General features: G+C 41.8%; 1 protein-coding gene across 1 annotated transcript; it reads right to left on the reverse strand.

Annotated features, from left to right (window-relative positions):
- Positions 1-1,354: 1,354 nt before the first annotated feature.
- Positions 1,355-15,992, reverse strand: snx18a (sorting nexin 18a). The gene is made up of 2 exons (XM_080433857.1): positions 14,142-15,992; positions 1,355-2,974 (listed from the first exon to the last, which is right to left on the reverse strand). The coding sequence occupies exons 1-2, from the start codon at positions 15,658-15,660 to the stop codon at positions 2,721-2,723; spliced, it is 1,773 nt and encodes a 590-aa protein (XP_080289983.1). The 5' UTR covers positions 15,661-15,992; the 3' UTR covers positions 1,355-2,720.
- Between the last annotated feature and the right edge of the window lie 11,203 nt (positions 15,993-27,195).

A 27,195-nucleotide genomic window follows, 5' to 3' on the forward strand; every position in this document is an offset into this window, starting at 1 on the left:
ACGCAGCACGGTAGTTCTCTGGGGATGTGCAGCAGTGTAACCAGGGAACCCTGTGGAGCCAAACAGCTCGCTCTCTTCGCTCTCCTCAGCTTAACTACTTATTTAACACTATACTTGGTTGACCGGCAACCGAATGTTCGCCCTCCAGATTAGGGTTAGGGTTTGTGTGCTTATTTGTACACCACATTACATCAGTCTCTGAGAAGCTTTTGAAGGGGTTTTCAAACAAATCTGGAGACAATGCCTATTGAATTAGATTGCTAGCCTAAACACTAAGTTCCTGTCCAATGTTTAAATATTCAAACTAGTTTACTTGACGAAAATGACTTGTCTGAAAACAAATACCGTAAATTTCGGACTATAAGCCGCGACTTTTCCCCAATTTTTCGACCCTGCGGCTTATATAGCGGTGCGGCTTATCTATGTATTTTTACAGCTAACGGCCACTAGGGGCCACTAGAATGCAGTTCATTAAAACACCCGCGGCTTATAGTCCAGTGCGGCTTATATATGTACAAATCATTCAATTTAGCTGCTGCGGCTTATACTCAGGTGCGGCTTATAGTGCGAAAATTACGGTAATCTATGTAGCCTACCTGTAGACCTTCAGCCATCATCCATATCAACATTGGAACTTTAAAAGGTTTCATGACATTCAGTTTTACAACACATTAAAAGTCTTTGTCATGGTCCTTCAAACGTGTATAAAAAGTTTTTACTGAAAATTCCACTCTAGTGAGCCATTGCAGGTGTTTTTCTCTCACATTTCTAAAGCCTTTTCAACTGCAATGAAAAAATAAATCTTTGCTTGCGGGTGTCGCTGTTGAGGGATTTTGCCTGTCAATCATCACCTCTGCTCCGCCCCCCCAAAGGAAAGGATAGGGGAGGGGAGTGGGCGGGATTAATGGCCTGTGACTTCACTATCCAAGGGCCAATCTCAGATTACTTTTCACCCTAATTATTCAAAAAACCCCAGACCACAGAAAATCCACTGAATGTTCAAAGTTCAGTTTTTTTGGGTGTAATTGAGGTCATAAAACCCCCCCAAAAAAAAAAAGTTAAAATGAATGTCATAGAACCTTTAAAGTAGAATCATACTACTTATCTTTGAAGATGCCTAACTTATACTTCAACGCACAATGGTATCACCCCCTGAAAATAATGGAATTTAAAGCCAACAATGCGATGCGTTAACTTGAAAATCCGTTATTCTCATCAAGTGACACCATCGTGTGACGAAGTATACAGTAAATAGGCTTTACTGATGGAAAATACTGTACGATTTTCAGATCCATCGTAATTCAGTTTGAAACCAGACCATTGTCTTCAATCTAATTAAACGCTTACAGCACCAGTAGAAGAGCAATGATGGCGCCACAGTTTTATCTAGGATCTACAATCAGACTGGGCCTTAGACAAAGATGTGATCATTAATGAAATATTCAAATATAGGACAATGAAACACAACCAACTGCGTTATCTGTGAAGTAGGGTTTTTATTACTCTAATCTCTTAACGAAACCACCAGCACATAAAGGTTAAAAACAGCAGTGCAGTTTGACTTAACTGTCTAGCACTGTGCAATTAAAACTAGATATGACTGAATGAAAGCAGCCACAAAAACTAAACCTGATAACTGAAGATTTGTCACTTGACCTTTTTTGTTTGTGTTAAAAGTTTCCGTCTGTGAGTGGCAGTAAGGTGTCCTACTGTCAAAGCAGGTGAGGCTTGATTTATACTTGGTTGCACGGCATGGGTGTTGCACACTGAAAATAGCCAATCTCACAACGCATCGCGCTGTAACGCTTTGTGGGCTCCTAGATCGCATGTTTTCAGTGGCACCGGCACGCAATCATGTATAAATAAGGCTTAAACCTCTCGTGATCATGACATCAGAGCACCATCTCTGTTGAACTGGATATCAGAGAGTAAATAGGAGACATTTTTAATATATATATATATATATATATATATATATATATAAATGACCAGAAAGACATTATCAGAAGGCACAACATAACAATGGCTGCTCGGCTAGGAGACTGTAAACATGTTCTCCTACGTGTCTGGAGAGAGCGACTATGGAAGCATCAAGTGTTTCCAGAAGGCAGTGGGTCCAGTGGTGCTGGAAGTGACTTGAAAAAAAAAAAGAAAAAAAAAAGAGTCTGTTTTTTAAAAAAAACATCAAAGAGATAACGGCACGATAAGGCTAAGAACACAACACCTTCTGTGAATATCTTACATTGGAAGGAGAAGCAGCATTGGATGGATAATTTTTCTCTCTGGTTGTGACACTGATTCAGCAACTCACCAGACCATGTGAGGAACAGTGTTTCATCACCATCCATTCCCCGCCATTGGCCAGTGAAAAGTTGAAGCCGTACGATCCTTTCCATTGCCTCAGCGTTAAGTTTTCATATATTGGCTTATGTTGAGAGTAAGAACAAAGCCTCTTCGTATTACCATTCTCTTCTAAAAAACCATTCTGCCCTCCAAAAGAAAGGCAACAAACACAACCCTAGGTTTTGGTTAAAATTGTCAACGTTATTGGAGTGTTATCGCCCCCTGTGTCTCTCACTGCAGGTCAGGTGGTGGCAGCTATCAGCGATGTGTGACGCTGGCTATAAGTCTGCCAAAGCTCCACTGGCTGGCTGAGGGAGGTGCACGGCCATTGGTCACCAAAGTCCAATCCAAACAGATTGCTGTCGTGTCGGCATTCATTAGGCGTCGTCGTATTTCTGCAGGGCCTCCTCCAGCTTGCCTGTGATGTTCTGGAAGAAGCTGATCTGCTGCTGTAGGTAGTGCTGCATCTGGGTCTTGAAGTCGCGCACGCGGATCTGGTGGAAGTGCTGGATCTCGGCCAGCGTGGCGAACGAGATGATGTTGCAGCGCTCGTTGACGCCTTCAGCCTGAGGCGCGTCCATCTTGCCCTCCTCCACGTGCTTCTGGCTCTCCTTCACCTTGGTCAGAGCTCCTGTTGGGGACAACAAAAGGTTGTGGGGGTTATTTACATCAGGGGTTCAAACCGTCCATGTCAAGGACCCCCAAATAGCCATAGCCTCTGGATGCAGCCCCCTATTGGAAGAAAAAAAGAAGTATCCCACCTTGAAAGTGGTTAAACTTCGAAAAAGATACATATTTTTTATGATAATTTATTTATCTATTTATTAAAAATGTCCTCTCCTTTCCAATTGTCCCCCACTTTGAACACCTGTGATTTACATCATAACCCTCTCCAATCATTGATTATTTGCTTCTAAACTTTTTCCTTTAATCATTAACAGCCCACAACTTAAAAAGACTGTTCAATAATATTGCCTTATGAGAGTGGATTTCATTTTTAAATAATTAGCAAGCTCTTTGCTGATAAGACTCAGGGCAATAATAGCAAATTAGCATGGTTTAACCTCTGAACCTGACTAAAAATACTGCCAAGGTGCTTGGCATGAGCTGTATTGTAAAGTCTGTGAGAACCGCATCTGTGAGCACAGTTAAAGAATGTGTGTGTATGTGTGTGGGGGCGAGATCTAAATATATCCATTCCAGAGATAGATTAGATCATCCCATAAACAATACAAAAACAAAACAAAGGCGTCACCATTTAAGGGGATTTTTTCTGTGTCTACCAAATTCATTGGAATTAACAAAAGGAATCTAGGTTTATTTAATTGACAGCCGTTTTCAGTCCGCCAGTTTGTTTTTGGAAATGAGAGCACTGTGATCATTAAGTACATCTAGGGATGGATGCCTCTACATTGAATTGTCACAATTAATAAATGTAATATTGTTTTCACGTCGGCGCATGACTACCTATCTGCGTGGACACAGTTAGTTGTGCGAGTTGTGTCCAATACATAGCTATTCTATGCATCGACATAGGTCTATCAGTTAAAGCTATTTGGTTCACACACTACCTTTCTAATCATAAGCAAAGTGTGTAGTACAGTGGTTTTCCCCCAGCTTCCTTAATGTAACCTAAGGCATGCCACAAAGCTCAGTTTTAGGCCACACAGAGAGAGAGAGAGAAGAGAAGAGAAGAGAAGAGAAGAGAAGAGAAGAGAAGAGAAGAGAAGAGAAGAGAAGAGAAGAGAAGAGAAGAGAAGAGAAGAGAAGAGAAGAGAAGAGAAGAGAAGAGAAGAGAGAGAGAGAGAGAGAGAGAGAGAGAGAGAGAGAGAGAGAGAGAGAGAGAGAGAGAGAGAGAGAACTGACGGAGCAGACTTAAATTAGCTGGTCTGTCAGCCTGCAGACGGGTATTTGTTTCCGTTTGTTACATATACATATTTTATCATCCAAATGCATAGTCCTGCATGCTTATAGACAATTCTTGCGCGAGACTGTACCGGTAACATGAATCTCCCGTCACTTAACCGGTTAAGCAGCCTCTTCCCTGCCTATGCTGGCAATTTATGATAATCAGTTTTTACCTGGCAATATTCCAGCAGAAACACAGCTTGAGGCCATATTCTTTTCTACCATACAGAAGGTACCAGCTGTTTTTCTTTTAATACTAGGAAACGTCTTGGTTGCCACCTTCTTGCCTCTCTTGTATTTGGGGAATGTGCTGTATATGCAATGCATGCGTCAGCTCATTCTCTGCATTTGTTGGACACCGTCTATCACAGAGCCTCGAGATTCATAACAGGTTGTAAAACCTCTCACACACCACTGTACCCTGTATTCTTTAGTCAACTGGTCAGCATGCACAGAACTGTACACTGTTATCTTTTAATTTATAAATCACTCGCTGCCCAGTTATCTATCCACTTACATATTATGTAAACAACAATGTGGCTAATATAGCCTACCGTCCCAGGGCTTCATCACTCTATTCGTCTCAGTCCGTAGTACTGAACTTTGTAAAAGAAAAGGCCTTCTCCTACTCTGTTCCTCAACCTGGACCACATTATGGCAGGAACTGAAACTATCCAGCTTGATTCCTCTTGAACATTTAAAACGTATTTTGCAAAAGCAGGAAGTTCACCAAGCGGATATTGCTTAGCATTTTTACACTTTTATGATCGGTTTTTAATCTCGTCTTTGTACTGAAGAATGTCCCGTCTGTCTGCAACTTTGTGTGGATTGCTGCTGCTGTCTGACCAGGTCTCTCTTGAGAATGAGACTTCTGGTTTCAATGTGATTACGTGTTTAAACGTGTTTAAATTTTTGTCTCGGAATTTTGATACACTTGACCACATCACATACAGAAAGCCCTAATGGAAATTGCAGCACACCTCAAGAGGAAGCCAGTAGGAGGTGTACCATAATGTGCAGTGTGATTGACTCATATATGTGTCATGTTATTCTCTCTAACTTCTTTCTTTTCTAAATGTATTGTAATCTTTTCCACCTCATTCAAATCATTATTAGCATTGCGGAAACACCTGGGGGCTCAGCTTAAAATACTAGTTATTTATTGCACCTATGGGCTATAGCAATTAGCAACCGGCCATAACATGACGGCACTAGTTTCAACTCTTCAGCTTAGTTTGGCGAGTGCTAGAGAAGATGTTTAACCCAGTGGCTTTTCACATTGCAACAGGATGAACCTCACGCTCTGTCGATACCGTGGTGGTTCGTTGTGGTGTAGGAGGTGAAACACATTCACATGTACACGTATCCATCACACACCACTGCAATACTTCTTACTGCACTACTTAAACAAACCTGTTATACAACATGGGATCCTTTTGCATTGTGTTGAATAAGAACATGGGACTGACAGATGAGAATCGACCTAACAATGTTTGATTTCTTACATATGGAAACCTTAGTAGGGTCGATTGCTATAATGTTCTTATAACATTGCAGACATTTTCTGAAATTGGTGAAAATGCTTCAAAAGGGTTAAATGCAAATTTGTATGCAAATAGGCAAAATTATAATGGTGGTTTGAATATAATAAATATTTTCTCTTATATATCATTGATTTGTTTTTGGCCGGAACTACTGTTTGATTAAAAAATATATAGTTATTTTGAATCTCCAAGAAACAATGCTGCAATTTATTTTTTGCGATGTTCTTCTTATCACAATCACAACGGGCAGACACGTTCCCCTTTTATTAAAGCTACACGAAGAGGATTGTCAAAGTACTGCATCACTATTGTTATTCAATGACAAGGCCCAAATATGTCCTGACCTCTGTGGGTTGTATCCTACTTCCCTGGCTGTAAATGAAGTGAAGTATTAGCATATATCAACATCTGGCAACATTTACACAAACAAGGAGTGTTGACACAAAGGCTACCTATTTGCCTTCATTCAAAACAGATGAGAACAAACACAGGTGAGGCTTTTGGAACTATAACCCAACCGAGAGTAAGCCTTCGGGAGGAGGGCGTTTTTTTTAAAATACTTTATAAGTCAGAAATGTAAACAGCAAGTGGTGCAGTAAGACATGAAGGCTAAAAGTATAAGCTTGTACCCTTCAGGCAGGCAGAGCCTTCAGAACTTCCTGTACTTCCGCATCATGGGACTCAGTGTCATTTAGTGGACTTAGTCAACAGTCACTGCGATTAACACCTTGTCAAACGTATGATTCAGAGAGCTTGCTTCCTGTCAAGTGTCACCTCACCACTTCTTAGAAGTGCTGACCTGGGTTTGGACTCTCTCTGCCTCCCTCCCTTCTTTTTTTAAGCAGCACATTTTCAAAGAGCAATTTTCTTATCCTGGAATCTGAGCCCGTTTTCTTTTTTTCTTTTCTTTTTTAAATGTGGCACATACTCAAAGGTGCACATCTTTAAACCTGGAAACTGAGCTTTTGGAATTCGCCAAAGCATCGCATAAATGTCCCAGCCAAGTTCAACCAAATGCCTTCTGATTTTCCTCTTTGGGCTGCACACAACGTGGTCAGGCTATAGATGGACTACTACACACCAGTACACACTAGTCCACAAAGCAAGAGAAACATGCTGACGTTCTCTAGAAGAGACATTTCCCACCCCATCTTCCTAAAATCTGCATAGTCTGGCATTATCTCCCTCCGCTGCAGTTTAACCTAGATCTGTGAAATTCCTCTAATGCACAACACATTGAGCAAGGCAGAAAAAGACACACTAATAGGGGAAGAAAGCTGTCCGACATGAAAGACAGAGGGAGAAACATTGGGAACAAACACAGCTGTCCAAAGACTTTGGGGGGTGGGGTCGATTCCCAAGCCGTTTCTACTCAAACTACTCAAACCCTATATACTTAGTTGGCCGGGGTCCCCCAGGCCTCTATACTTGGCCCACTCCTTTTCCCCTCTACACCAAGTCTCATCGCCGAAAAGAGCCGATCTACAAACTCACAACAGATTGCAGAGCTTGCAGATCTGTTATTTTTCACTGAATGTTCCGCTCAGATTCTAGGGTTCATGTGGTTAACCACTTCAACTCTTCATTGTCCGGCAACCTCAGGGCTCTATCCTTGGCCCGCTCCTTTTGCCCCCTACACCAAATCTCTTTGCCGAACATAGCAAACCTACAAGCTCACAACACGGCACGCTGTGAGCTTGTAGATCAGCCATTTTCGCCGAATGTTTGCACCCCAGAATAGGGGAAGCTACCGTAAGGCACAAGATGTTAAAGGTCTGTAGCTTCCTGCGTTTTAAAAGCCCACTAATGGACTGAGGCGGAAGCAAGATTTATTTATTTATTTTATCGTGGAGACTTTACGGGAAACGGGCAGGAGTTCAGTGATGAGTTCAGTGAGGCTAATAATAATGTGGACCAAGTATAATGCACAGAGACCCCAGCAAATTCACAGCTGTCAAAAATGAGTAATAAACAATCTTTATCACATAGAATGAACCCTCCACTGCAAACAACACGTCTCACAATTTGTAAAGCAGCTCTCCCTCCGTGCAAAAGAATGAAGAGTTTTATATTTGGCTGCACGCCAGGGCCGAACTCCAAAAATTGCTGATCTACAAGCTCACAACGCGCCACGATGTGAAACGGTGTGAGCTTGTAGATCTGCTTTTTTTCCCCCGGCATAATAGCCAGCAGCCCACAGGCTTCCACAGCAAATGCCACCTTAGCTGCAGCGCTTCACAAGGTGCGAGTGGGCATGCGCATGTGTGTGTGTGTGTGTGTGTGTGTGTGTGTGTGTGTGTGTGTGTGTGTGTGTGTGTGTGTGTGCTGAGAATGCAGTCAAACCAAAGTCTAACTTAAATACTTTGTATGACAGTCCCTTGTAAAAAACCAAAAGTGACAAAGTAGAAATCAGGCTTAACTCGTTAAAACCTGGAAAGCATCTGTCATTTTAGATTTTAGCGTTGGCTATTCATAAATAGCAGATCTACAAGCTCACAGCGTGTCACTTCGTGCCGCGCTACGAGCTTGTACATCTGCTATAAAAATAAAAAAAAGAAGTAAGGTGTGAGAACTACTGATGTAGAATTGGCCTCAGGTCTCAATGGGTTAAAGAAATAGGTCACCCGTGGTGACATGCCACCAGAGGAAACCATTCCTGGATGAATGCACGCTGGTGGCAGGGAGCTCTCCTGCTGTGGACAGGACGACGCTGCCAGGACGACCCTTACGTAATCACTGGTTACACAACACTGTGCCTCTGCTAGCCTGTGACCTAGGACTGGGCGATATGACTTCAAATCAATATCACGATCATTTCAAACTTCTTCCTCGATTACGATTGATGAACTTGTTTTTCTGTGTGTGTGTGTGAAAATAGCATATCTATAAGCTTGGCTATTTTCGCTATGTTTGTACACCACCAATGTATAATACAGGGTTAAGTGGTTAACACTAAAGTATTTTTTTAAAACGTACTAAGCAATTATTCGGTTACTGGTACAAAATATCGGTTTCGATATATTTTCGGTCAATTGCCCAGCCCTACTGTGACCTGACTGACAACAAAGGTGCAGCAATCACTGTTCTTCCACGCTCCCTCCCTCCTTCCTCATCCATTTGTGCATTAAAGAGTCCAAGAGTTAACAACTAGCCTACATACTATATGCCAGTGATTCTCAACCTTTTTCATTTCAACGACCCTCACTTTTAATTCATTATGCATTAGTCATCGGACCCCCATTTAATAACTTATTTATCTCTGGGACCCTAATCTCTCAAGACATCGTCATTACCACTGCCCTAAACAGGAATAAACACAGAAGCACCCGGGAGGAAGTGGACTAAGAAAGGGGAGGAGGCAAACCAAGTTCCTGTTTCAACACAAAAAAAGGAGGTGGTGCCCCCAGAGGCAAAAACTAAAGGAAAAACCCCAACCTACGATGTAAAACCCTCACTGTTATTTTTAATCTGAGACTACAAATGGAACCAATTAACCAAATGGACCCATTTGGTTCCATAAAGAGTATAACAAGTCCATTTGGTTTCTTGCTACCTATCAATCATTTAGCTGGGGAGTGGGGACCCCCTGAAACCCCCTACAAGACACCTGGAGGTCCCTGGACCACACCTGGAGAACAAGTGCCACTGTATCTATGTACCATATCGAAGCGTTTTGCAGAGACTGAACATTTAATGCCCTTCACTGAACGCTGACTTTGCAAGAAAACCTGACACGGTCTGTGAATCAAGTGTGTTTTCCCTCTGCTTGCCACTCACTGTCCCAAAGAGTCAGCACTGATGGGACAAAATACTACTTGCTGTTCAGTGACGTAGGACCCATGACCACAGCCCTGATAACACGCTGTCGCCTGAGGTCAGCAGAAGTGTTCCCGTAGGAAGCATTACATTGGCAGCATTAACGGCTTCATTATCAGCCGGCGTTTGAATGAGAAATTGCAGCGACGGAAACGGGGGAGGGCGGGGGAGTCCATTTGATGGGTAAAGGCTGTGTTTACAAAAATAAATGTGCTGTGAACAGTATTTTAAATGTGCTATCAAAGCATTTGTTGGCTTATGTGGTCACACTTTGAAATGTCCTGTTCCCACTTTCCTTGGGGATCAACGTCAAGTAAGGGAATTTAGGTTTGAGTTTTTACCCTCCCAGAAACAAATTTCAGATACTATGACCATTGACCAAAACCACAGCATGTCACTAACCTCAAGATCTGAAAACTGATTCAACTACAGACTGAAACATAGGAAAACAATGTGCCCTAATGTCATTTACGCTGCAAAGCTAAATCAAGACATTTAAAAGGCACCAAAGTGCAAGATGTGGGGGGGCTAAATGATTTTTTATTGAAAGCAAAGCCAGATATGTTGGAAATATCATGAGTTACGAGCGGCCTGACCAGTGTGCACACTAATGGGTGTCTCAGTAGAGGTGGCGATCAATAGAGTGATGTCCAACGTCTCCCTGCAGGGAGGCTCACATTTCACTGGTCACTTCAGTGAGGACAAATAGAATCCCGTCTGTCTGGGACCTGTGTGCTGCGTACTGGACAGATATAGGATTCTAAAAATAGAGGTCAGATTCTGATAGGACTGACCATTCCACTGATATGCGTTTCGTCTTAAAGGCTTCACTAAGGGAACAGCAGCCTACCATCACATGAGGAAAGTACTAACATTGTATTTGTAGCTCTTTATTTCCTAAATTTATGCTGGTTTATTTCACACGATTGGAGAGCTGGGATTAACAGTCCAATGCTAGAGGGGGTATTTATTTTTTACGGTGATTCCTTGGGGAAGTTAAATTGTCATGTGCCACTTCCCACTTATGTTAAGGAAGTGTCTACTTTGGTCTAATGGCCACTAGGATGTTGCCTAGCCAGTGGTTCCTCTACTGAGCTACCTCACTGCAGCGGACACCAATACACATCAAACAATGGATGAGCTTCAGATTGAACCCTTAGCACCGAAAAGGACATTTTGTTAAGCAGGGTAAGAGGTTTGTGGTCAGCAAGAGAGAGCAATACTATAAGGTGGTAGCTGATGTAACACATTTGTTTATGTTTGCAACGTCAAAAAAACAACCCATCCATTAAAAAAATGTCTCTAAAAAGGTTGTGTTGCTTTTGATAAAAACAACAATGGGTTATATAATTATATAAATGTGTTAGAGAACGACAGAACGGAGGACTGGGGTGGGATAAGGTGAGAGAAAGAGCAGAAGAAAGAAAGATAGAAAAGCAGACAGAATGTCTGGCGGAGAGGCAAACAGTCAGTGTGAAAACGTAGGTCTGCCAGTCAGCACAGAGCAGGTTTTCAACTCCCAGCCACACTGTATTGTCTCACCACAATGATGAGTCGGTGAACTGTAGGCTGTCAGCTTTTATAGGGTCATTAGAACCTCCTATTCTTTCATGTACTTTCCTGCTAATTAAAAGCAATTCAATTGAGTATTAGTGGGTTTGGAGAACAGGGGGTTTCTTTAAGATCTCTTAAGGCAGAGTGGAAAACATAATTGGACTTCAGACGGCCAACGTCAACAAACTGTGTCTGTAGGGTTATTGAATTTTAACACTGCCTGGCAGCCTGTAGGCTCTTTGACTCACATATAAGCATAAATCAGCATTTAACCACTTAAACCCTATACTGTACTTAGTTGACCTGATTCCCAAGGGCTCTATAGGCCCCCTCCTGTTTTCGCTCTAGAGTCTAGACTAAATATCTATATAAATAGCAGATCTACAAACTCACTCAAAATCTCGTTGCGACGAGTTGTGAACAGGAAATATAGTTGTGAATAGTAAACTAAGAGCCACTGTTTACTACTTACTTTTTATGATGCCGAATATGGACAAATGGAAATATGGAAAACGAAACGCCGCCTTTGGCCATTTGAAAATAGTTAATTGATGTAAATAAGCGATTCCCTGAAACAAGCAACTTGTTCACCCTGTTCATGAGCTTCAATTTAGTTTTCCTGGTACAGACAGACTGCAGACCAGAGATGATTCTGTTTCATGACATCATGGCGTTGATAATGAAGCTAAGCTGAAGTAGTCATATTTTCCTCCACCATTGCTATGAGAAAAACAGCAAGGTGGATGTGAACTGTGAGAAAGGAAATGTGCCATAAGAAGACGCCTCAAAATAAACAGGGGAACACATTAGCAATTGAACAACTTAAATGCATTACAAACAGACAGAGAGAATGAAAAGAATTGAGCAAAATACAATAGGTGACATATTTGTTCTCTTTTTAACTGCTGCTACAGTATCCTGCTGTGGCTCTTCCAGTGCTAGTTACAGTGTGGAAAAGGCCTCCGTCTCTTCGCTCAGGCAATTCACTCCCAACGGGAGTGAAGCTTAATCAGATGGCAACAGCTTGGCACCACAGTTGAACAAAAACCAAAGTGTTAGTAAAGGCAGTATGCTGCCTTTCTGTGCACAGCAAGGATTTTTTTGTGTCTTTGTACATTAAGCAGACTTTCGATAATCAAACCAGATTTTATCATTGCAATTAGTCTAGGCTTATCACACAATATTGTGTATTTGCTTATTTGGATGGCATGCAAACAGCCTTTAGTGACTAAGCTACTTGTGTTACAACCCCACACATCAAAACAGGCCTATCCTGTTTTCAAACAATTGCTTGATTGGGCACTGAATACGCCTACTGTTTGAGGGGAACCAAACCTAATTCCAGTATTTCCACAACTTTTAAATGACAGGCAGTGTGGGAAATTATTAATGACTAGGGGTGCAACGAGTACATGAATAACTTAGTAGATGAACAGAAAAAAATAATAATAATCAAAAGTTTGCAATCGAATAATCAGTCTACCAATGTATCACTATCATATCAAAATTTCGAATACAGTATAATACATTATATGAAATGTTTTAGAGGCTACTTTCAAAACATTGAAACAATTCCTGGTACAAATAATATAATGCTGGGGTGCTGCTGGCCTAGCAGTTTAGTAGGTACATACCACATATAGGCTTACATAGGCTTATATACTTACAGTATATATAAGGCAGGGTTTAAAAGGAACTTCAATGAAGAAGAAATGAGTGCCCACTGATAAATGTGTGAATGCATTGTGATGAATTCATTCACCAAGCTTTAAGACTAATTGCTGTTTACGGTGTCTACTTTGGTTCAGTTTGGCATGCACGCTCCATTGTAAAGGCCATAGTTGTCTTTAACATAGCACATAAATGTGTTACATTCTTATGTACTGTAAAAGTTAGGGAGAGCCTCCTCTAAACAGTAACCGCTACACTGCACCCCTGGCAACACTGTTGGAGTGATATTTTTCCACACAACAAGAACAATCATTGTTCTTCATGGGGAGGATGGCAGAGATGGCCTAACATTGACTTTCTGTGGAGAAATGGGAGAATCGGTCAGTCACAATCTTGTTAATGAAGAACAAATGTTTTACAGCAGGTCACTTTGTGATAGACTTTTTTGATTGATTGAATACAGACCATCACACAGACAGACCATTTTCCTGGCATTAGAACCATGTAATAGGTCATCGGCCATGGAAAATCAAACATAACATCAGCTGAATGGGTGCCGCCCACATGATTCAGCAGTGAAGTGTAACTAGGGGAGTACACGTGGGTCTGCTTCCCAATGCAAACATTCCTTATTTGTATTGCAAAGTCCTTCTGGCTCTGACGGTGATGACTGGCATCCAGTGTTGATATGTCTGACACAGACAACTACACCAGTCTAACACAGACAACTAGCCTAATGTTGCATGGGTGAGGAAAGTCACTTATTTGTTAATTTGCCAACATTTCCTTGTATTTATGATGGCAAATAAGATGTATGATTCCAGATGCAACAAATGTATTGATTTGACAAGAAGTACAGCATTTTTGGTGTCTTTTAGTTTTGGTTCTCCTGTCTCCTGTGCTGTTCTTGCGTTGGCTCCTGACTGTTCTTTTTTCTAACTAGAATTTATCTGGACATGGATCTACAAGCAGCTGGTTGTCTTGTGTTGTTAAAACTGTCTAAAGCAAATTTGTGTTTTGTGTGTTGATCTTGCTTGCTATGATGAACAGCCACCCCACCAAATCAAGCGATCAAGATTCCTTTTGTAAGGTCATAGTTGTTCAGTAAGTATAACAGCAGCCTGGGGTACCTGTCTGCTTGTTATACTCATATTGTGTTTCATACATGACATGACTCATGTCATGTACATTACGAAACACAACAAATATCAAACATAGCCAACATATTGTTCATACACTAAAGAAATAAATGGAGAGTGGATTTACAGTGAGTGTGTCACGTGTTTTCATCATAGTAGACTTTACCTTTCTGGACATGGATGATGTCTGGGTAGTTTGCCAAGTGGCCTTGGTAAAGCGCTAACAAATCCATGATTGGGTCGAGATCCTTGCGTGGTTGCTCAGCGAAACACTCTCCGATGGCCTCGTACGCCTCTCCAGTGAAGGAGATAGCTTGGTTGAGACCAGTAGAGTATGCCTGCTGGTCCATCTCAAATGCCTGGCTGAGGAACTTGAACGACTGCCCCACTTTTTGGTACTCTTTCTTGAAACCGGTGATCTGCTTGCGGGCAAACTCGTTGACAGTGGCGTTGAGCTGCAAAGCGCTATCATCCATCCTCTTGGTGAAGGTCTTGAAGCCATCAATTTTGCTCTCCACCTCCTGGAGGTCGAGTGGGGCGGCGGGGGTGCTGATGGTGAGGAAGAAATTAGCCCCCACCATCTCGTCCTTCTCAGCCTTCCTCTTACCCAGCTTCCATGATTTCTCGTCTGTGCTGTTGCAGGTGAGGAAGTGCTGGAACACGTCACACCTGGCCAGGACAGGGTGGCTGGTCATGTGGTTCATCCACCAAATGAGGCCCTTCCTCCTCTTAGAAATGAAGTCTTCCTCAAAGCGCCCGGCGGCCTGCTTGTCTGGGATGTGGGGAATCGAGATGACAGGGAATTTCTCCACGAGCCGGGCATACAGCCAGTCGAAGTGCTTATACCGCCTGTTCACCTGGTTCTGCGTGTGGGTGGGTGTCAGCTTGTAAGAGATGTAACTTTTCATGCCCTTGAACTTGGTCAGCTTAGTAGGGTCATCGATTGTGCAGCCAAACGGATATGGGTTCTCCTGCCACTCAGGACCATATTGACCCATCACCACACATATCTTGTCCCCGTCCTTCACAAAACCGGCTGCTTCTCCCAGCACAAATGCTTCGCCTCCTGACTTCACAAAGGTTGAAAACCTATTCAAGTTTCTACTGACCGTGGCAGAACTCTTTGCTTGCTGTGCATTACCTCCTCTTGCCATCGAGGCTATCGACACCCTGTATGTGGACGCTCCGTTGCCTTCGAAATCCTGATAGCTCCCCCCCACAGTCCCTGGCTCATCGGCAACGGTGGAGCTGTCATCCCAGTCATCATCCCAGTCATCGTCGCTCCCTTGGCTGGTCTGGTGATAAGTGTTCTGCTGCTGCTGCTGCTGCGCAGTGGCGAAGACAGGTGCCGATGCTTTGGAGAAGTTCTCAACTTTGTTCTGCGTTTTGAACGAAGCGTCAACAACTCCTACGGTCGGGACGTTGGCGTACCGTGAGTCCTGGTGAGAATCCCCCGCTGTGTTGCTGTTGTTGTTGAACGTGGAGCCGCCGGCGGCGGCGTCGCTCCTCAGGACCTCCACGTAGGACGCAGGGATCAGTCCCCTCTCCCCTTTGCCGTTGGAGCCCTCAAGCCAGCCTTCGATGTCCTGTTCGCTGTACAGGGTCACAACCTCGTTCTCCTTCACGGAGATCTCCCCCGGGTTCTCGGAGGTGAAGTCGTACAGTGCTCTCGCCCGCAGCGCCATAATAATCACAACTATTTAGGAGGCAGCGGTGGCGCCGATCGGAGAAGCGGCTGTAGCTGCAGGCGGGCCAGTCAGTCAGTCAGCCAGTCAGCCCACCAAAACCTAAACTATACTGGAACTCCGTGTACAAACTTTAACAAGGCTGCAATTTAAATCACAACACGCCAGGAACCTCTCTCAACGCGCTCCTGCTTTCAGATTACTTTTACTCCATTTTGTAGAAAACGTACGCGATACCTGTCGTTGCACATATGGCCAGAGATTGCAGCGATTTCCAAAGTGAAGCGGGTTTATTTACATCTGTGCTCCCCAGCCTCTCTGCCTCTAGTGTGTCGCGCTGCGCAGCAACGACCACATACGTAATGATTGTGGAGAGCCGAGGGAGGAGCCACCATGCTGTCATTTGTCACACCACCGCCGTATTATAGTGTGCTTTGTAGATTAGAATTATTATTATGACCAGTCAACTGTCAAAGACATAGACAATAGGCCTACACCAGTGGTTCTCAAACGTGTTCATGTCAAGGAAAGGACCCCCAAAATGATATGTATTTGGCTGCGGACCCCTCATCTAAAACATTTTTTTGTGAAAGGTATTTTTCAAAAATAGCATATCTACAAGCTCATAGCGCGGCACTCGGTGCCACGCCATGAGCTTGTATATCTGCTATTTTTTAATGGCCAAAGGATAAAATATGGTTTAAGTGGTAAAAACGATTGTGATGCTATATTAACAAATTTTGCTGGGGACCCCCTGGTACCCCCCCAAGACCCTATTCCAGTTGTGTCATCACTTCCAATTTCACTTATTTATCCTGTATGAGTTCTCTCTCCTGATAGGATAAACATTCATGCTGACCTTATAATATGTATTTTCTGTGTATGCCCACTAAAGAGCTGGGCCCTGTTACTGAACGAACACAATGATTGCTATCGGAATATAAAGCTATGTAAACACTTAATTCAACAATAACACTTACAGTAGTTCGGCTACTTCTGTTAGCTACTATTGCTAAACTACGACTAGGCCTACTACTAGGCTATACTAGCATAATAATTATAATAATACATTATAGATTGAATGGAAAACAATAGGCTACACTACACTACATTCCTTTTCAACTTTGCTGGGCACAACATGACTAACATTCTTAGCTATTCATAGCCATGAAACAAGCCCCCTCATCTCCCCACCAAATACTGGCTCTCTGTCAAATCCAGATAAGATAGCAAGGCTGGGAACATTCAATGTCCCATCACCTGCATGTTTTCTCCACACAAAAAAAAATCATATTATACTGTAATGATATCAATAATCATGACAAGCTGCCTACATCATTAATTATAGCCTATCTAATTCAGGAATTAGAAGCATAAACAGGGCTAATATTGTTTCTAGTTTACAATGTTATAAACAACCAAGCCATACTCAGAGTTGGGTAAGATTACTTTGAAATGTAGCCGGTTACTGAATATTATTACATGGCAATTATTGTAATAAGTAAAGTATTCCCTAACAAAACAATTGTAATCTAATATGATTATTTTTGGATTACTTTCAAATCATACATTGAAATAGCACTTGAGTTCCACAGACTTTTTGTCTTTAATCATTTCAACATTTGCAATCATAATTTGCAAATGAAACATATTGCTCCTCGATTTTGTAACCTTTTTTTCACCCGGTGCCAATTTTCTAAGTGATCCTGGGCACTACACTCCCCCCACCAGCCTAGGGAGCCCAGGGCCGAGCTCATGCCTCCTTCAATGCATCTTAAACATTCTGGCATGCACTGTGTTGTTTCTTTTGTTCAAGTCTTTGTGGGTGATTTTCTTCATCAAAGGCCACAGGGAGGAGTTTTCTATTGTAGGGCAAGAGGAGCACTTGTTCAAAATGTTCATCTGTCAATCAATCCTCTGGGGGGTAGATTGTTGCCATGGCTGAAGAGTTCAACAGGTGCACTAGACTAGAGGGTAAGATGGTGTTAGATTTAAGAAAGAGCCTCTTCACTCTTGGAAAGTCATTAGTGCAGTCCAGACTAGACAGGTTGGTTGACAAGATTGCATATAGTTCCCTTATTTTCGGCCCACAAACAGAACTGTGGGTTATTTGCTGTTGCAATTTTTGCATGCCGACTGTTGACTAATTATTGTGTAATACATGTGACCATTGCTGCCAGAATGGTGCCAATGACATCAGAGAAAAGGCGTGCTGTATATTCTCACATAGCTTCTTTTTCAAATGCATTTAAAAAGCACCTTTCTCCAAAGTGCTTTACAATGTATTTCACATCCATTTTACTGATTGATTGAATAATTTATTAGACATAAATGCAAAACAGCACGAGTACAGTCATACACTTGGTCTAAAAGGATAACCCCAAAAAGTCCTCCATTCATATACACACATTCACACGGAAACCATGCAAGGCACCAACCTGGTCATCGGCAGCAGTTGGGGTTCGGTATCTTGCTCAAGGCCCTTGACATGCAGCCAGGATAAGGATAATTCCTTTTAACAGGTCGTTCATGAAAGTCCTTGCGGTCTTGTTTCCAATGAGAACCTGTGAGCAATTGGGGTTAAGAGTCTTGCTCAGGGACAAATTTCATATCATCGGCACATATGCTGGGATAGCCTGGAATTGAACCTGGGGCAACCAGGGCCAGCTCTGGTTCCCTAGGCGGGCTCACTAACCACTCAGCTATGGCCACCCCCAGGAGGAGCCAGGGATTGAACCGGGAACCTCCAATCCAACAAGGCCACTCTATCTCGAATCCTGAACCACTGCTGCCTCATTTCTTCAGAATTAGTGTGGGGAGCATACCAAATAAGCATTTCCTTTCTCCCTGGTCAAGAGCGATGACGAGTGGCTTCAAGAACTCAGCGTATTATTTCAAGAAGGCAATCTCATGGGAAAGCATCTTGGCAATTTCCAGGCGGTCAAAACTTTATCCAGTTGTGCGTCACTTAAAGACATAACTTTTTGCACTGCATGTTGTTCTGAGTTCCAGCGAGTGATGAGTAATCATCATCTGTGATCAGGCCTATCACTGTCGTGTTATCTTAATAACCAGGCTCGAGCTATACAGGTATGTGGTCATGCAGTCATCGTGGGTGTACTGTACAGGGAGCAGTGGTGTAAAGTAACTAAGTGCATTTACTCAAGTACTATTTTATTGGAGTATTTCCAATTTTCAGTACTTTTACTTCTACTCCACTACATCTCAGAGGGAAATATTGTACTTTACTCCACTGGAAAACTGGCAGAAAAAACCTCCTTAGACAGACTTAAGAAAATATATTTTCTTTATAGAGCACCGAAGTCCTGATGTCACTCGTTCATCCCCAGGTTTGCGGAAGTAATTTCTCTATGGAGAATAACATTGGGTCATCTTAGAATCGTCTCATATAAGAATTGTGGTCCAAAAATAAACACCGCGTGTCGGCGTTATTGTCAGGGAGGAGGTTCTGTATCGTTTATGATAGTCAGTCACTTATATTTGATACAGTCTGTTTCTGGCGAAAATGTAACTAATTCGGCGGAAGTAACATTAGCGTTTTCTCACCGTCAGTTGATGCTTCATATCCATAAGAGTCAACCCGCCGGGGTCATTTGTTTATTTTTGGAACACAGTTCTTATTTGACGCGATATTAAATACGTCTATGGGATTCAGAACGGGGGTGGAAAACTGCGAACCAGGTAGACAAACAAAGGATGTGTAAATGACGTCAGACTTCGGCGGTCTATTTTAAATGCTCATAGTGTGCTCGGTGCTCATAGTGACTTTTACTCCACTACAATTATTTGAAAACCTGAGTTACTGTGTAGATTGTGTTTATTATTACAAAACATACATTAACCTCTTCCGCCCTATGCATTTTGGCCATTTGAAAATAGCCTTAGCTATTTTCATGCATTTCAAAACTTGTGAAATGGGACATTCTGCACAATGAGTACTTTCTACTTTTGGTACTTTAAGTACATTTTGATACCAATACTTCTGTACTTTTACTCAAAGTAAATTTTGAATTCCGGACTTTTACTTGTAACAGAGTATTTCTACATTGCAGTATTGATACTTTTACTTACATTGATACTTTTTACATTAAAGAATGTGAGTACTTTTTCCACCACTGACAGGGAGTAGAGGAGAGGCTCAGAACACAGCCCTGGGGGGGCTCTTGTGTTGAGGTTCAGTGGGATAGAGGTGTTGGAGCCCATCCTCACCACCTGGTGTTGACCCGACAGGAAGTCCTGGATCCAGATGCACAGGCTGGAGGTGAGTCCTAGGTTCCTGAGCTTGGTGTGGAGTCAGGACTCAGGGTGCCATGGTGTTGAATGCTGAGCTGTAGTCTGTAAACAGCTTTCTCACATATGGAGAAAGCTGTTTACTAGACCAGACCTAGTAAACAGCCTCCAACCAGGTGGGTGAGGGCGTTGTGGAGTGTTGTGGCTGCATGGTGTCATCTGTAGATTCGTTTTTGCCGGTAAGCAAATTGTTGAGGGTCCAGGGTGGGAATGAAACAAACCTTAGTGAGTATATGGGCTACATGCTGGATCTTTGTCTGATGCGAGTCCTCACACACCTGTAGAGATTCTTTGGCCAGAATTTAATATATCCAACCACGCAAATTTGTGATTCTCTGCCTTACCTTCTCAGCTTTGTTCCAAAAGTGTTCAAGATATTAATTCCTTAATAAAAAATAGAAAGATAAAAATAAAAATAGAAGATGCTATATTAACTAATTTTGCTGGGGACCCCCTGGAACCCCCCCAAGGACCCCCGGTTGGTCCACGGACCACTCTTTGAGAACCAGTGGACTATGAGACTAGGAAATACAGTAGTAGTGCTTGATGGTTTTCCGGGGAGAAAAATATTTTTGTACATATATATATATAGATATAGATATAGGCAACCATACATACAATAAATACCCAATTATTTCCTTATCACAAACCCTTCACTATAATATTCACTATACTATAATCATTCAAATAGCCTGGTATATTAGCAAGATTAACTGTTTATTTATATGAAAACCATGCTCAGGGTCCAGTCCAGACTATTATTTTATCAAATCAGATATATATTTTGGATTGTTATAGATTCCAGTTTTATAAGCATTACAATACAACTATGCTAAACCAAAACAGCATTCACTGGAGTAAAGAACTAAAATGAATAATTTCCTCTAGTAGATACTGCCCCCCTGTGGCTATTGGCTTGTGCTATTTTGGTTGATAGAGGTGACCTTTCACATGTCTGTAGTGATCATTAAGATGAATTTGGATGAATATGAACTTGGTTCTGACAGCAGTGATCAAATTCTTTTTCAGCTAATTAATTAGTTGTGTGGAATTCTTATCCTGCATTTATCAGCTATACTTCCATATATATAAATTATTTTCCCCTCAAAATGAAACACCATCACCAAAATGTGAATTTCAGGCAAATGTATAACTTGTTAGTGGTTTAACTCTACTAGAGGTATAAAGTAACACAGGAAAATGGGACCAGTGCCCAGGGGCCCTTGACTATCATGGGGCTCCTACATTATATGGCCGTAACAGGGCCCCCTGGCCTCTTATATGGCCCTTTTAGACTGTAAATCCTGTAAACAGGTCTCTACATGTGCTTTCTTGACCCACAGATGCCTTACAAGCTGAGTACTGTGTTTGCGTGCCCACCCAACAGCCCATTCTGGGGGGCTCTAAAATAACTGGCCCAGGGGCTCCTGCTAGTCTTAATCCGTCCCTGAAGTAACATCACCAAACCATGCAGCTGCCAAACTCACCAACCAACATTAATATACACCTGCTAGCCACCAGAGGTCACTCATTTCACATGAAATCACAAGAATTTTTAAGAGAAATAATAGGTAATGTTATAATAATAATTATATAATAATAATAATAATAATAATAATAATAATAATAATAATAATTCTCTTAAGAACTGACTCTAACTTAATATAGGACTTGAGAGTTGTCATCCTAACTCATTACAGGTATTCCAATTAATTAATGTGATTACATATGGAAGATATTCATTCACACCATTACCATTAACAATCATAAATGACAAATGATTTGCATAATAACATGGATGTATTATTTACTATATATTTTCTATATTTATCATAGTCATCAGACCTGACCAGAGGGCAACTCACTCACATGCATGGCACATGAAATATTGAACAGGAGTGTGATCTCTGGAGAGCATGGATTACTTCAGCATGCAGTCTGCATTATGCTACTCCCTTAATTATGACAAGAGTACATTATTGTTTTGTCTGGACTGAATGTAAGCTGTCATTCTCATGTCAGTAATGTTAATTTGATGCTGTCTTCAGAAAATCTAATGCAGCTTTTTGTGGAGAGAATCTAAGGACCTGTGGTGGCCAGAGGAGGCATATAGAAACGTTCTCAGTGATGTTCATGTGCCTTTTTTGCAATGCTACAAAGCATATCATGATGGTACAACAATAAGTGTTGCAGAGCCAAGCCCAAGATAAGGACAGTTCACAGTTCAAGCCATTATCACATTTCACACATGGTTTGAGAAAATGTCTATAGTGCACAGCCACCTAGTGGCAGAATAGTACTATATCTAGTAGCCTACTATATATAGTATATGCACAGAGCATACTGTAGCTTTAGTCCCGGTTTTCTGGAAAGTGGCATACCTGTTTCCTCTTCTGGTTCAATTTCCTATAGCTTCATTTGACTGGCTGATTTCATTGGTTCATTTGATTGATTGCAGCCGAGGCAATCATGTGAAGCTATGGGAAAATTATATGGAACAGGAAATGTATGCCATCTTTTGGAAATCTGCAGAGCCTATTTTCTCATGTATTGACAGTTAACTATGTTTTTTTGCATCTACCTGGTCTAAAGTGAGAACGGTGCCTTATTAAGGTTAATAAATCCCTTAATGCACTTATTAAAGTTAACTACACCTTATGCATCTACTTGGTATAAAGTGAGAACAATGCTTTATTAAGGTTAATACATCCTTTATTATGCACTTATTAACATAACTATGCTTTTCTTATGGCTACCCATCTGGAATGAACTACTCAAAAAGAAACCCATAAGGCTTTTATTAATGCTCTTAAGCAGTCTATAAACAAGTTTCTTATAAGCGCCTGTAAATGTCTTATAATCTAGCAATAAACATGTTTCCATTGCTAGCTTATTATTAAGACTTAGGCTATATAGCCTATTAACCCATAATAAGGTTAATACATATCTTTTAAGGACAAAAGTCATTATTAAGGCCTTCTTAACTATTAATTAATGCTTATTAAAGTCTTATAACAATAAATGTGTATACAATGTTATTAATAACCCTTAGCCTTATTAACAAATAATAAGGTTAATAAGCAATAAGTGTCTTATTAACTGCTAATTGACACTTATTACGAGGATAGTATAAAGTGTCTTTTGCATACAGCATGTTAGAACATTGCCTATTTGCCAGATGAATGGAAATAATAATCAATTTAAGAATTCATGTTACTCGTGCTGCCTGCAGTCTAAGGCCCATAGACTAATCCATACTTAGGGGACATGAATGTTCATTATTGAATTATGAATCATCTTATCTTACTTCTTACTACTATATAATTGACAAAAGCTCAGAAAGTTCGTGCGGGGTAAGCAAGCACAGGATCACTCCATTTGCCCCGAAACTTGCCACAGACTGTTGATCAGAGCTATGGCTATGTTTTAGGCATCTTACCCCACCTCGATCAGTGATCGGACTCTCGGTTTGATTGATTCTCTGATTTGCCTATCAGACCCTCAGCCTGATCTGGCAGGTTGCCATAGCAACCAGATACAGAGTCTGACCTCTTTATCACATGACCGAGGTTGGGAGGATGGAACTAGAGGTTAGGGCCGCAAAGCAAAGCGGGGAGGGAGGAGAGGGGGAGGAGAGGGGCCGAGAGGAGACGCGGCCTTGACATCTGATGAGTCTTGGACTCTGTCTGGACCAACCTCGGATCGGGCCTAGATGTGAGGGCCGCGAAGCGGCCCTGACATCTAGGCCCGATCCGATCTGGTTATTATAATTAGCAAATAAAAATGTACAGGTTTAAATCAAGTTGCCCCCTTAAGCAGCTGGACGGAATGCAGAAGAGCTTGGCATGGTAATGTCTGTGTAATAATTGGTATGGATGTGCCTGATTCTTGTAACTAGAAGTCTGGGCCGCTACGCGGCCCTCACACCTACGTCGCACCGCAGGTCTGACTGATATGCTCATATATGGAGATCTCTGTGTCCGTCAGTCCTTGTCCCTTTTATGCCCATATATGGAGATATCTGTATTTGTCAGACCTTGTCCCTTTTATTCCCATATATGGAGATCCCTGATGTCATCAGTATATGCCGAATTGCCCATATGGGCATGCTGATGACTATTCATAGGGGTGGGCAATATGGCAAAAATATCATATCATGATTTTTTCAGGCAGAATCACGATCCACGATCTTATCACAATTTATTTTTCATGTTGTTTTTTAGGATTATTATTATTTTATTATGATTATTAATACAATATATGATGATTCATTATATGTATATGATAATTAATATTATTATTATAAGATTATATATGTACAGACAGATAGATAGATGGATAGATAATCTATTTGTTTTTATGCTGCTGTTCTATCATGTGACATTCAGTGTAGGCTGCTGTGGATGGCCTTGTTGGAAAAATATTTGCGAGTGAGTAGGCTATTGTAACTTTAGGACTACTGCTGATCAACTATTTTGAGCAGACTGATGAACGCCTCATTTTCAACCGTTGTATTTGACATACAAACGCATCACAGTATTTAAAGTCCATTTGAGCCATTTCACACTCAATGGTATGGTGTTACACCACATGTATTAAGTCGTCCGATTCTGTGACCTGCCTTCATTGCAGTGATGGCAGGACGCACCGGGACGTAAACTGAATTCGATAGGTAACCAAATGTGGTGTAACACCGCTGTCGTAGATTGTACCCCACGCTTTGCACAAATTTCGCTCAGTGCTCTGCATATAGCCAGAGCTGCTTTCCGCACCGTTAATGTACTTGCCCAATGTACAGTTTGTATGAAACTCCTTCAACTTTTTACAACGACGAAAAAGAAATTTACAGGAACTTCAGGAACTGATCCCCTTTCCAAAATCCAAGAAGAAGACACTGTCTTATGTTGTTTACTTATATCAAGTCATAACACGTTAACGTGGTTAATATGTTTTTCTTTGGGATGTACATGACATGAAAATTACGGAAATATTAGCGTGACTCGGTCGCTAAATAATGGAGCACTGACATTTCCGTGATTGACTGCAAACAGATTATTAGCTTACTATTAGCCATTTTGGCTAACTGTCGGCGATCTATCGGATTGATTTCATTTATACACATTAATGCATTTATCTCATATTTACATCGATTTAAGCTCTGACATTTAACTGCAGAGGAAATCCAGGGAGGCGAGAAAAAGGCGTTCTTCCAAATCGAATAACAAGGAAGTGAATGGTGGAGGAGATCTTGCGATCACATGATCTCCTGGTTCTGTGTGTGACTGAGAATGAAATGGTCACTCATGTGTTAGCGAACAGCGCCATCTAGCGTAAAACCAGTGAAAACAAAATCTAGTCATTCTTGTCATTGGCAATGTGAGCCTTGGCTAAATATGACGAGAAATCTCGTCAATGGCAGTCAAAGAGTTAAGTGAAATGTAGGCTGATATTACCGGATTGCTACCTTGGCTTTAACACATTTTAGATGAAAAAAAATCAACAGAGGTTTGTTTTTACTGGGTTTCTCCACCCATGTGCTGTGTTAACTGCAAAAATGTGACGTATATCGCATAATAGCACTTCCGGCGCTGGGGCCAAAAGCGTAGCGTCCGTTGGACCACTCTGGCCTGGGCCCAGTCAATGGAGCTCATGCCCAGGCTAGCTGCTGAAAGACGGAGGCGAGAAAAGAATCTGCTCCTCCGACAACAATAGATACATTGGCTGCCCCATTCGCACCTTTTACCAAGCTACAAAAGCTGTCGACTCGTGCATATCAAATGTTCCATTGTGTGACCTGTTAAAGGGAAAGACCACTTTAGTAAAGTGTTGGGTTGTGTAGTAACCTTGCCATGATGTAACTCCAAATCTGGACAAGAAATAAAAAATAATTGCTCCATTGATTAGAAATTGATAATTCAAAATATGGTCCTCATTGACTTACATATACGCTGAAACAGCTCTCAAAATCACTCTTTGAGCACATAAACGAACGCAAACAAAGCTGATTCAGACAATAGGCCTATAGAACATCATCAAACCCAGTATTGTTTATTTCTTTAATAAAAATGTCAACTTACTGTTGATTTAGGCATTTTTTAGGAAGAAAACTCGGACTGGATCTGCAGATCTGTCTCCGGATCTTCAAATAGTAAAATCAACAGGAAGTTGACATTTTTATTTAAAAAACAAACAGTACTGGGTTTGGTGATTTTCTCTATTTGCGTTCGTTGCGTGAATGACATCCCGACACTTGCCAATCTCAAAGACACTACACCTGACTTAATATTGGCCCAGTCAAACATTTATAATTCCACCCTATGCGGCTGGCTGGGGCGCAAAATTTTGTATAGGTGTCAGCCTCAATGCCTGTAGAAAAGAAAAGAAACAAAAAAAAAAGATTGGGAAGTTATTGATGAATGATGGATCGTCCTCCTTTCTCTATGGTCTGGATATGGAAATGGATTTGGTTAAAATTTGCCAACTGCAATCTGTCATAATTGTAGTGTATTGAATAATAATCTATAGACAAAAACATACAGAAAATGCAATTCTCACCCTCGAGGAAAGAAATTATAAAAAGATAGCTTTCGCTTTGGATTGATTTTCTGGCATGTGGCATGCTTTAGTTTACACCAACAACAAACAACAATAACAAAAACAAAAACAGGAACGGCCTCACAGTCACAGTGGCTCCCACCCAGCCAGCCAGCCAGCCAACCAGCCCCAACATAAAGCGGCTGCGTTTCCTTTACAGAATGAAAATAGGGGACCATGTGTTTGGTCACGTGACTCCTTACGTTTTTAAAAAGACCACGGCCATGGTCGGTCGTACCACGGTGTCGCGCGCCCGGCGCCCCCCGAAAATGGCCAATCTACAAGCTCACCGCGCGTCGTGCCAGGGACGCGCGGTGAGCTTGTAGATCGGCCATGTTCGGCGCCGCGCGACACCGTGGTACGACCACCACGTACGAGTGACGTCAGCTTCACTAGTTTCCTCTCAACCGAGCGCTTCTTGTGTGATTGTGATCATCAAACCAAGTGAACAGCCGGTGGGCGACGACAGGATCGTACAGCCCGGGATCTTTCTCCATGAAAACACACGCACGAAGGGGACTTAATTCTTCATCCATATAAAACACTCTCGATGTTGCCGCGAAGCCGATCAGTCCAAATGAAAAGGTTTCTTTTTTTTAAGCAAGTCTTTTTCTGCGGATAATAATAATC

This window comes from Gymnoscopelus braueri, assembly GCF_963280865.1.
Source record: "Gymnoscopelus braueri genome assembly, chromosome: 7".
Lineage (NCBI taxonomy): Eukaryota > Metazoa > Chordata > Actinopteri > Myctophiformes > Myctophidae > Gymnoscopelus > Gymnoscopelus braueri.

Bases quoted from the DNA above. Each gene is read 5' to 3' on its own strand.
- snx18a (XM_080433857.1), bottom strand. From the start codon at position 15,660: ATGGCGCTGCGGGCGAGAGCACTGTACGACTTCACCTCCGAGAACCCG. The intron at 2,975-14,141 runs GTAAAGTCTACT...TGTCCCCAACAG, and splicing joins CATCATCCATGTCCAGAAAG to GAGCTCTGACCAAGGTGAAG.